Here is a 12,272-nt window from a genome sequence, read left to right as displayed (position 1 = left end):
TTCCACATTTATATGTATTTTAAAGTAATTTTGCTATGTAACATAATTTTAGTTGGAGGAGGAAATATACCAAATGAAGTACACTGAAAAGCCTACTCTAGTGTATACTAAAGCTCTATTTTCCAGGAGGAACAAGAAAGGGAAAGAGGAGAGTTTCATGGCAAATGAATGCATTTTCATTTTCTATTAGTTTGGAATCTCCTAAAATATTGCCTAAAACAAAATGCTTATCTTTTTCAATTCAAATTCAATAAGCTTAGTTAACCTTTATTCACAAATGTAGAAACACATGAGATGGCTAAATATGTTCCAAAAACTTGCATTTCTATAAAATACACATATTATTTGTATATTGTTATATTGTGACAATAGATAGCAATTTTATATACACGTAGGGAAATTAAAAGATGCATATTTGCACCAAATGAAAGCTATCATTTCTTCACAGCTTGAGAAACATGATGATCTTCTGTATTAGTGCCCATAATCCTTCACTTTTCTAATTGCCCATACACATCTCATGTTTTTTTAATTGGACTGCCTGTCAAAATTTCATCTTGGAGGCTGGAGTGAAGATCCTTTCATGAAAGTGGTTTGGATGCCATATTGTTTTTGCATTCGAATCTTCAAATATATTTAATTCCTTAATGAGAAATTGTCTTTCCAATGGCACTGCCGGTTGACCAGATTCAGCTGTAAGGACAGATGCTGAATACTTATATTTGTTGAATTCCAAATACTCCCGAATTAATTCATTCATTAGTAGGTTTTCATGAGACAGTGGTGGAGGTTTTTCACCTTGATCATCTAGTGCATTAAAAACTTCAGCTCGGATCTTTGCTCTTAAGTGGCCCAATACGCCTCTTTTTTCCAGTGTATCCTTTAAAACTGCTTTGAGCTCCGCAACAGTCGCCATTTTCCAACGGCCACCGGGGTAAAAGCGGAGGGGAGAGCTACAATAAGAGTTTTGAATGAAATGATCCTTATTTGGGGTTCCTCCCATCTCTGACATTTCATAGTCTAAGAGCCCTCCCAACTCTGACATTCTATAGTCAACATCCTGAGATAGTGGCAGAATTATGGTCCAGGGCAGTGTGCTGAACTTGGAGTCATGGGATCTGATTTTGAATCCTAGCTCTAGTACTTTCTAGCTCTGTGGCCTTGGGCAAGTCACTTCCCTCTGGGACTCCGCTTCTCTGATCCTGTAGCTTCTCCATCCCAGTTCTCAGACTCTGATTCTTTTGGAGTAGGGGACTGTTTCTGGGGGGAGCCACAGAATGGTCTCCTTTAGAGCTTGCGATTCATTGCCTTCTGTTGCCTATGGACTCTGGGGCCAGAGGAAGTTGATCTCTAAATGCAGCTGTTGAGATGAAGGTTAGACTAGAGGGAGAACTTTCCAATTGAGGAGGGTGTGGAGGACCAGAATCTATAAGCTCCCTGAAAAGAGCTCAGTGCTCCTGAAATCTTGTGGGAAAGAGTGGAGGGGTGTGGATGCAGGTGCAATCCTCAGGACCACAAATTAGGTCCTGAGGCATATGTTTGAAGAGAGGGCATTTGTGGATCACCTCAAGCCCTGCCCTGGCCTTTGGCATCCATTAGGATTTGGGGGAGCTTTAAGGAAGTCAGACTGGCTCCCTCTGGATTCGCCGGGGATGCCTTCAGATGTGAGTCTTGGGTAGACTCGAGACATCATACTACACTGAGTGAAAAAAGGATTTGGTATGGAATTAGAAAACTTGGATTCTAATCCTGGCTCTGTGTGTCTGCATCTGTTTTCCTTTGGACCATTCTCTTGGTCTCCCTTTCCCCATTCATAAAATGAGGGGTTTCTAAGTAGATGTTCTCTGAGGTCTTTTCAACTTCCCCCTGGATTCAGGAGGTCCATTACCATTTCCCCAGGAACTCTGCTTGGCTCTTTCCCCTTCCCCAGGACCTCAGGCAGGGGAGCAGAAGGGGGTGGAGCAGGGTTGTGGGCACATAAATAGGGTCAGGAAATGTGTCCATCCCTCAGCCCTCTCAGCCATCCATCAGAGGGGGAGCGAGGACAGCTCCATCTCTCCAGCCAGCCCTGGATCTGTCTTCTTCCTCTCCTCTCCTCTCCTTGCCGGAGCCATCCTGGAGCAGGTATTTGGAAGGGCTGGGGTTGAAGGGGCTTTCAGGATCCCCTGGAAGGGCTGACCCTTTGGGGCTGGATCTGTGTGTGACCATTCCTTTGGGTGCCTCTACGTGTGGTGATAGGCGTATGTGGGCAACACTGCGTGTCCCTGGGTATGTTTTTGTGTGTGCTTGGCATCCTCGTGTGTGTGCTTGCATGAAGCACGTGTGGGCTTGAGATTGTGCGTGCGTGAACGTGTGCTTTGATGCGTGACTGTGCGCGTTCCCCCTCAGCACTCACTGACTAGAGGCAAGAAGGGGGTTGGACCCCCAACTCCAGACCTAGTTCTCTCGCCCCTACCCCAACCTCCATGCCAGAGCTGGGCTCCTACCTAGTCCTCTGAGGAGGGGGATCTCTGGCTCTGCCTTCAGGGAGCCACCAATGTGAGGAAGGCGCTGAAGCTAAAGGCAGGAAAGTCCCTGTTCTGAGGATGGAGATCCAGTCTAGAAGCCCAGCTGGCCAAGGGAGCTACATCCCCTAGACCCCCACCCCAGTCCCTAAGAGAGCCGTCTTCCTCGTTCCCTCCCCTGAATTCTACATTTTCCTATTCCCGGATGTCTCCATCCTTCAGTCATTCGGATCTTCACTCAGCACAAGAAACTGAGAAAACTTTTTGTATCCAAATCATCAGCCCCAGTAGGGAGGAACAGCTCAGGGAATCTGGACAGAGCCAAGATTCTGGACTGTTGGAAGGTGATCCATCCTTCACCCACCATGATAGGCTCACATACACACCATCATTTGGCGCTGTCAGCTGGGACCTTGGGCTGGCCTTCTCCACACACTGGCAAAAGCGGAATCTCTTTTCTTCTTTGTTTACTTTCCCTGGTGACATTTATCATGACATAGATAGGCTGCACACACAGACACACACAAACCTTCCTTCACACATGACTTCTTCCTCCCTCATCCCACATGATCCTCTGAGGGGCCTGAGCTCGGCCAGTGCCCTGTGACCTTAGGTGACTTGCTTTTATTTCCTGGGCCTCAGTTTCCTCAGCTGTAAAGTGAGGATAATAATACTTTTGCCACCCACTTCACGAGGCTTTTACATACCTCAAAGCTCTCTAGAAAAGAGACTTGTTGGAGCAGCTAGGTGGTTCAGTGGCTAGAGAGCCAGAGTTAGGCTAGAGCAGGGAAATCTTGGTTCGAAGTACTTGATTTTTCTACTGACCAATTCTATGACTTAGAGCAAGACACTTCCTCCATTCCTGATCTTCAGTTTCCTCCTTTGTAAAAATGAAGTGGCTGGTTGGAGCAGATAATTTCTAAGATGTCTCCCACTTCTAACAGTCTACAGTTCTATAACTATGTAAATAACTCTATAACCATATGTATAAAAGAAGATAATTCTGGAAGGTATGTTAGCACCAGATCATGGAGAGCCTTGAATTCTAGACTGAGAAGCCTTGGCACAGCAGAGTGTAATGGGTAGAGTGCTGGTCCTAAAGTCAGAAAGTCTTGTGTTCAAGTCTCATACCAAATGCCTTGAACAAATGATTTCACTTTTCTGAGTCTCAATTTCCTTGTCTACAAAATGGCAAAAATGGTACTGTTAGTATCTACCTCATAGGGTTATTGTGATAGTCAAATGAGATAATATTTGTAAAGTGCTATATAAATACCATTTATTCAGTAAGAGGGGAGTCATTATAGGTTCTTGAGCATAAGAGCAACACGATCAGAGATGCACTTTAGGAAAATTAATATGGTAGGAGGTGTATGAAAGCCTGGAATAAGGAAAAAGACTAGAACCAGGAAACCCTGATAAGGAGCTATTGTAGTATTTCTAGAAGAAAAAAAAAAGACTACAAAGGCCAGAGCAAGAAGTGAAGAGAGAGGCGCTGGAGAAGGAGGAATTAATTTCAGAGCTGTTATGGAGGGAGAGTGATTAGAGAATAATGGAGAAAAAGTCAAGGTGGTATGATTTCTAGCCAGATCATTGGGATCAGTAGAAATAATAGCTAACATTTGTACAGCTCTGCAGTCTGAAAGCATTATATGAGATTATCTTAATTGATCCTCACCACAACCCTAATACATGGATGTCCTTATTATTCCAATTTCCAAATGAGGAAAAAGAGGCTAGGTGACCTGCCAACAGTCACATAATTAGTAAGTGTCTGAGGCAGGTTTGAATTCAAGTCCTCCTTTTGAATCCAAGTTCAGCATTCTATCCCCTGTACTACCCAGCTGCCCCCATTTTAGGAGGAGGATGAGTTTGCTTTTAGACAATGTTGAGTCTGAGATGTCCTGGTGGAGGTGTCCTATAGACATCTATAGATATAGATCTATTCTAAACCATAGAAGAGAAGTATGATCTTTTCTTTGCCAGAGTATTGAAGCAATATGGTATAGTGGAGTACGTGCTGGGCTTAGAGTCAAAGAATCTAGGTTTAAATTCTAGCTTTGGTCCAGGCCCAGAGACAGGAGGTCCTGGGTTCACATCTAGCCCCAGTGATCCTGGGCAAGTCACTTAGCTCCCATTGCCTAGCTCTCACCACTCTTCCTATCTTGGATCCAATACACATTATTGATTCTAAGATGGAAGGTAAGGATTTTTGAAAAAATTCTAGCTTTGCTGCTTGCTGCCTGTGTGGCCTTGGGTAAATCACATAACTTTCTGGGCCTTAGACTCATTATCCATAAAATGAAGAGGTTAGACTAGATGATTTCTAACTTTCCTTCCAATAAAAATTCCATGATCCTACATACTTTCCAGAGCCCTAACAAGGAATTTTTGCACCTGGGCCAAGAGGAGAGTGGGGCAAGATGGGGGATAAGAGGAGGAACCCATCTGAGATGTGACTGCTCAAAATGGGAACTCTAAAAGGCAAGGAGAGGAGGTAGGGCATTTCAGAAATACAGAACAGCTATCCAAAGACATGGACACTAGAGATGGCATGTTACATGTATGTGAGGAAGAGCAAAAAGGCCATAGAGAGAAGAGAGGTAATATGTTCCATTTTTCAGCCATCTATCAGTCAGATCCAACTCTTTGTGCCCCATTTGGGGTTTTTTTGGCAAAGAAACTGGAGTGGTTTGCTATTTCCTTCTCCAGCTCATTTTACAGATGAGGAAACTGAGGCATAGGGGGTTAAGTGACTTGCCCAGGGTAATACATAAACCTCCAAAAACCAGGCTGGCACTAGGTTATAAAGCACTTTGAATGCCAAACACAGTGATCTGCTTTGGATTCTAGAAATTCTACAGGAGTTTACTGAGCCCAGGGGTGACAGGCAGACTCAGATAGGTGCCTTAGGACTATCATTTTGGTAGCTATATGATGGATGGTTTAGAAGGGAGGAATTTAGGGCAGTGACCAATTAAGAGTCTATTGCAACAATCAAGAGGTGATGAAAGCTCTAACCTGTGGAGAAAAAGGGACAAATATGAGCATCATTGTGGAGGTTGAACCAAATCTTGGCCACTGATTGGCTTATATGGATAACTAGAAGGCTGGGACATTGCAGAAACAGGGACATGGGAAGAGGTTTTTGTGGGAAAGCTAATACTTTCCCACTGGAATTCCCACAGGGGGGTGGAGAGAGCTGGAATTGGAGCGATCTGGGAGCTATCTGCATAGAGATGATCATTAGACCTAGGGGAACCCAAGGGATCGCCAGAAGAGAGAACGTAGAAAAAGAAGTCCCAGGACAAATCCTTGGGCCATATCCATAGTTAGAAGACAAGATATGGATGAGGACCCAGCAAAAAAGAGTGAAAAGCACCATTCAGACAAGGTAGGTGGAGACCCCAGAGAAGCCAAGGTCTTACTGGGAAGGGACCCTCTGGGACTGAGTCGGGTGAGGATGTGCCTAGGTCTGAGTCTCTCCCAGTTCCACTCTTCCAGAACTAGCTGGCTTAGAGCTTAGGGGGACCTCTTCCAGGATGCAGAAGAGTAAAATCTTAGGGGAACCTCAAGGACCATGAAGTCCAGTCCTCTCATTTTACAGGCAGGGAAACTGAGACCCAGAGAGGGGATACGGCCAAGTTCCTGCAAGAGAGTTTTTGGCAGAGCCCCTATTAGACCTGAGGTCCAACTGATCCCACCCAGCCCATGGCTCTTTCCTCTCCACAGCCGCCAGAGTGACCAGGCTGGGAGCTAGCGGAATCGGGGACAGCCTTGGCTCGCTGTGCCTGGGGCTGGGTAGGGCAGGGCTGGGCTGGCTGGGCGGGGCCCAGCAAGGAGGCTGCAGAGCCCGCCCGGGAGCGGGCTGGGAAGTGGGATCCGGGAGGATCATGGCTCTGTGAGTAGCACTCCCTCCCTCCCCTGCCCTCTTGGGGTGGGCGACACCCCCTCCAAGCGCCCCTCTGCTCTGGGATGTTCCTGGCTCTCCCATTCCCCGCATGTGCGTGCGCGTACGTGTGTTACTGGCTAACTGGGTTGGTCTGTTTGTAAGCTCAGATCGGTCAGTCACTCGGAGTGGTTGTCTGTGGCTCTCCGGATATGTAGATTCTTCTTCTGGGTTAGCCTGGTTTGCTTTTGTTTTTTCTCGGCGGAGCTCGGCATTTCTGATGGAGAAGTTGGCTGGGGGGGGGGGAATACAAGAGAGTGGGGGAGCCCCCCCCCCCCGCCCCGGTTCCCCGACTCATCCACACGCAGCGTGCGTGCACGTTTAATGCGAAAGTCTCCTGGAATCTTTGCCTCGTCTCTAAGAACCTTTCAGTCTAAAGGGCGAGCCAGGGATCCGGGCCAGGGAGAGGGCAGAAAACTTTCCAGGAAGAGTGGGTGGGTGGGTGTGCTGTGTGTGGGAGACACCTTCAGGGCACTGGACCTGCATCAAGACTGAGGGAAGGGCAGGAGGGGCGCAGGAGCGGGGGATTTAAAATGAGAAGGGACTTCCTTTGAGAACATCTATTTTTTAAAACGTTTTAATGATTTTTTTAAACCAAAAATTCCCTCCCTCTCCCTTGTAAGGAGTTAGACCAGTTAACAAAAACGACAAATTCAGCACATCAGCCTGAAAATAGAAACCTGATTCCTCATCTGTGCACCACCTTTTCTGAGAAGAGGTAGGAAATGGGCCACAGATTCAGATCTGGAAGAGACCTTAGAGGCCCTCTGCTCCAACCCCCATTTACAGACAAAGAAATCGAGGCTAAAAGAAGTTAAATAACTTGCTAAGTGTAACACCGGTAATATGTGTTAGTAATATGTGTTTTTAGCTCCAAGCCCAGTCTTCTATCCAATGCACCACCTAGCTGACTTAGACCTTCTGAAATCATGGCTGGTCATTGCATTAAGCAGAGTTCTGAAGTCTTTCAGAATTGTTTTTCTTTCCATTATTGTGGTCAATGTGAAAATTGTTTTCTTGGTTCTGCATGCTTCTCTCTGCATCAGTTTGAATAATTCTTCCCATTTGTCATTTCTTATGATGCAATCATTTTCCATTGCATTGATATATCATAATTGGTCTGACTATTCCTCAATCTATGGATGCCTGGGTCTGGAATCAGGAGGATCAAAGTCCAAACACAGCCTCAGACACTTACTATCTGGGTGACCCTTCTCAATTAACTTTTTAAAAACTTAAATTTTTGAGGTAAGGTGGCCCTTCTCAATTAACTAACTCAATTAACAAACTAACTCAATTAACCTTTGTTTGCCTCAGTTTCCTCATTAAGGGATAATAATACCAGAGTTGTTGGGAGGATCAAATGAGATGATATTCATAATGCTCTTAGCATAGTACCTGGCACACAGTAGGTATAAGCATAACTTAATGCCTGTTTCTTTCCTTCCTTACTAGTTCTTTGCTGCTACAATAAATGTTACTATGTTTTGTTATATATGGCATCCTCCTTTCCTTCTGTCTTTTTCCTTAGAGTTTATGCCTGGTAGTTTATACCTGGGCCAAAGAGTATATACAATTTAGTGACTGTTAATATAGAATTCCAAATTATCTTCCATTTCTGTCTCGTCATCTTTGCCAATCTGATCCAACTCCATTAAACAGAGGAGGAAACTGAAGGCTAATTAGAGAGTGACTTGCCCAGTGTTCTCTAAGTGGTACAATCAGGATTTGAACTCAGAGCCTCTGGTCTCAAATCTAGTGCTCTTTTTACTACACCAGACTGCCATTCCTGGCTCTGTTCTTTCTCCCTTAAGTCTCCCCTCTCTCTGCTTTCAGTGGCAAAAAGAAAAAGAATCCTGTTGTGATCCAGAGGACCAGACTGGGTGAGGCTAAGATCAAGGATGTCTAAGTTTTTTCAGTGGAGAGGCTTATTAGGAAGTTCACAAAGCCTTACCCTCAGCCTCCCAACTGGTCAACTCCCCAGGGCCACAGGGTTGATGTTTCCCATCTGTCCATGATAATGACTCACAATTCCAATTTTTAAAAAGTGAGACTTCTAACTGCTCAGCCTCTTGCCCCTAAGCCTCCACCCTAATTCTCTTGAGTCCTTGTAACCATTCATTCCCTACCTTGATTCTTTCCAGACAAGAAGAAGACTGGAAGATCTAGAATCCTCTCTTCAAACTCAGCTTCCAGCATTCTCAAAGGGGGAAGCTGACTGGCGTTTAGATAAGCACTCCAGGAGATACTGCTGACTCCTTAGGGGTTCAGAAGGGATGTAGAGAGATCCCTGACACTCTAGGACCTCCCAGCTTTGGAAGGGGAGGAAAAATAAAGCAAGATTGTGAGAGGGGGTGGTCTGGAGACACCTGGAAGGTGGCTGAAATTGGAATTGAGGGAGGTGAAGGAGTCACTTCAGAAAAGAAATGGCCAAGGTGTGAGTCAGAAGTCAAAAGTGAAAGGAAGGCTGGAATGGAATGGAAAGGGTGGTTAGAGTCACTGCCTTCCTCTAACAAATCAGGAGGCAGGGAGAGGACTGTAAGAGATTGATACTCGGAGTTGGAGGAAGGAGTTGGCCATATAGATGGAAATGAAGAAAGTATGACAGAAAGGCTCTCACAACAAATCAGGGAGTATCAGAGGGAGGAGGGCCCCATTACTAGAATTTGAGCAGAGGCTGGAATGCTATTTATAAGGCACGCTATAATAAATCACATTTCTAGAACACTTAGACGTAAAAGTTTATAGAACACTTTACTTACAACGACCCTGTGAAGTTGATCGTGCAGGTAATTTTATCCCCATTTTAGTGATGGGGAAACTGAGTGGGGTGGGGGGAGGATTGAGGGCCACTGACTTGCTTACAGTTTGAAACCCAGGATTCAGGCCAATCTAGCAGACATTTATTAAGCGTCTGCTCTGTGTCAGGCCCTGCAGAAAGGCATTCGTGATTTTGGAGGAGTGTGGACGCGGATTTGGGTTTCCGTGGCTCCTTCCAGCTCGAGGTTCTGCACATCTCAGGTTCCCTCATTCCTGGCTCTCACGCCTTCTCTTGGCCCTCTCCCCTCCCGCAGGTCCTGACTGATCAGCCCTTATGACCAACATGAGCTGGAGCTTTCTGACGAGGCTGTTGGAGGAGATCCACAACCATTCGACCTTCGTGGGCAAGGTTTGGCTGACCGTGTTGATCGTCTTCCGGATCGTGCTGACCGCGGTCGGTGGCGAGTCCATCTACTCGGACGAACAGAGCAAATTTACCTGCAACACCCGCCAGCCGGGCTGTGACAACGTGTGCTACGACGCCTTTGCCCCTCTCTCCCACGTCCGCTTCTGGGTCTTCCAGATCGTGGTCATCTCTACGCCGTCCGTCATGTATCTCGGCTACGCCATCCACCGTCTGGCGAGAGCCTCGGAGGAGGAGAGGCGTCGGGCCAGGCGCTGGCGTCAGGGGGGTCGCGCTGGCCGCAGGCGTCCCCAGAGAAGGAGGCCCCCGCCTATGGCCCACCCGGGCTGGGCGGACACCCCAAACGGCGGAGAGGAGGAGCCCATGATCGGCCTTGGGGCTGGCATGGGGGAAGAAGAGGAGGCTGGAGATGGAAGCAGGGAGGACAGAGAGCAAGAAGAAGAAGAAAAGGAGGCCCTGGCAGGAGAGAAAGGCAAGGGGTCTCCCGAGGCCGGGCCCGCCAACCAGAAGCACGACGGGAGGCGAAGGATCCAGCAGGAGGGCCTGATGAAGATCTACGTGTTCCAGCTGTTGGCTCGGGCCTCTTTCGAGATCTGCTTCCTGGTCGGGCAGTACCTCCTGTACGGCTTCGAGGTGCAGCCTTTCTTCCGCTGCAGCCGCGATCCCTGCCCTCACACGGTTGACTGCTTTGTGTCTCGGCCCACCGAGAAGACCGTCTTCCTCCTGGTGATGTACGTGGTCAGCTGCCTTTGCCTCATCCTTAATCTCTGTGAGATGGCCCACCTGGGCCTGGGCAGCTTGCAGGACGCCGTGCGGAGCCGCAGGGTCGGGGGACGGGACCAGGGTTCGGCCGGCTACCCTTCACCCCCGCCCGTGCCTCGGCAGCTACCCCACGGCTACCTGTACTCCCGCAACATCTCCTGCCCTCCCGAGTACAACATGGTGGTTAGGACTGAGAGGGCAGCGGCCGCCGGGCGGCTCATGCCCGGAGGCCTCCTGGCCCACGAGCAGAACCTGGCCAATGGGGCCCTGCAGGAGCTGCAAGAGCTCCAGGGTCCTGGCCCAGAGGAGACCCCTCCCCCAATGGACCTTGCCGCTGCCTTCCGAGCTCCTCCTCCTCGGGTTGGCCCCCAGGACCCTACCAATGGGGTCAGGAGCAATGGCTTTCCTGCTTATGCGGCCCACGTAGGGCCACCCCCTTCAAGGACTGACAGCCCAGCTTCTGCAGGCACGATTGTGGAGCAGAATCATCCCGATGGGGCCCAAGGGCAGCAAGGGGCCAAAGCCAAATCCAACTCGGAGAAAGGCAGCAGCGTGAGCAGCAAAGATGGCAAGACATCTGTATGGATATGAAGACCTCTGGGTGGCGGAAAGAGGACGGCCAAGAGTCAACCTTAATATGACCCCCAGCCTCCACTCCTTCCCCTAAACTGGACCCAGACCAATGTGGGCCTTGGTTTTGTACCCCAGAAGAGCACTCGTTCACAGACTTGGGATAAAGGAGGAAGTGTGGAATAATGGGGAAAGAATTGGTCCTGGAGTCAGGAGATCTGGGTTTGGATACTGGTTATCCTACTTGTGGGACCTTGGGCAAATCATCTCCTTTATCTGCGCCTCAGTTTCCTTCTCTGTAAAATGAAGGCGTTGGACTAGCTGTAACCTGTGACTGTGATTTCAACCATGTGGGTGGCAACTCAACCTGCCTCCCCCTTTCTAAGTTTTGGGGTTGGGGGAACTGGGGAATACCAGGAATCAAGGCTCTGAGGTGAAGCAATAAGAGTTTAAATTTATGGCTCACTTGACCCATTATCATCACAATTTTCTTTTAGAAGATGTATCTTTTCTAAAGATGGCAACAGAAACCTGTTTCTAGGTTTTCTAGATCAAACCTAGTATGATCTAGGAAAAAGGACACAACCTCCATACCCCTTGACCATGACCCTCTCAAACTGTGGAAGAGGAAGAGGCAGACATCCTGGGGTTCAGAATTTACTGGGAATGCCCCTTTGCCAGCTCTCTAGAACCATTCATAAGGGAATCTGAGTTTGGAAATGGTAAGGCTGCCTCTAAGGCACACTAGTATAGAAAAAAGCACAATTGCTCAGGAGGCAGAAGATTTGGGTTTCGATTTCAGGTCTGCTTCTAGAAGCTATCTCAAATCCCTTCTAGCTCAACATCACCAGACCCTACATTTTCTGGGGGACAGGAAAAGAGCCATCTAGGGCCTTCGATTCAGTGATCACGCATTCATCTTCGGATTTTCCTTGTGGCAAGAGCTCGGTAGAAGCTCATCCCCAGAGTCAGCAGTATGCCTAGGGTGTTGTGTCTCTGTCCTTGGTTCTGTCTTTCCCTGGCTGTTTGTTGGCATGTGATAAGGGAAGGCAGACCTACTTTAATCTCTCTCTGAGCCAGACAACTAAAAGATAAAGAATCCCTCCCTCTCCCCTTTCTCCTTGGAAAGAACCTCAGAGCACATCCCCTAGTCAAACATAAAGGATCCATTCATGTGGTGGGGATTCTCAGAGTTAGGATTCCTGTTGCCATCCTTCCACTGGGCAGCTAATCGATGATTGACCCTATCTCTTCGCCATATCACCATGTGTTTGTGCAGTCTTTTAGCCTATCCCTGGCCCCA

At 47.8% G+C, this 12,272-nt stretch overlaps 2 protein-coding genes across 3 annotated transcripts; one reads left to right on the top strand and one right to left on the bottom strand.

The window, feature by feature from the left end:
- Positions 1-544: 544 nt before the first annotated feature.
- Positions 545-918, bottom strand: LOC123247910 (centrosomal protein 20-like). The gene has a single exon (XM_044676988.1). The coding sequence runs from the start codon at positions 914-916 to the stop codon at positions 545-547; it is 372 nt and encodes a 123-aa protein (XP_044532923.1). The 5' UTR covers positions 917-918.
- An 8,629-nt stretch (positions 919-9,547) lies between these two features.
- Positions 9,548-10,990, top strand: GJC2 (gap junction protein gamma 2). 2 transcript variants are annotated; one of them, XM_044656984.1, is made up of 2 exons: positions 9,548-10,763; positions 10,827-10,990. In XM_044656984.1, exons 1-2 carry the CDS (start codon positions 9,548-9,550, stop codon positions 10,988-10,990), a joined length of 1,380 nt encoding a protein of 459 aa, XP_044512919.1. The 2 variants fall into 2 exon arrangements, with proteins under 2 accessions (XP_044512919.1, XP_044512918.1); XM_044656983.1 differs by having other exon boundaries at positions 9,548-10,990.
- Positions 10,991-12,272: the final 1,282 nt, after the last annotated feature.

Source organism: Gracilinanus agilis, chromosome 1, assembly GCF_016433145.1.
Source record: "Gracilinanus agilis isolate LMUSP501 chromosome 1, AgileGrace, whole genome shotgun sequence".
Classification (NCBI taxonomy): domain Eukaryota; kingdom Metazoa; phylum Chordata; class Mammalia; order Didelphimorphia; family Didelphidae; genus Gracilinanus; species Gracilinanus agilis.
The sequence above is the reverse complement of the archived record's forward strand: the minus strand, read 5'-3'. Positions and strand labels throughout refer to the sequence as shown.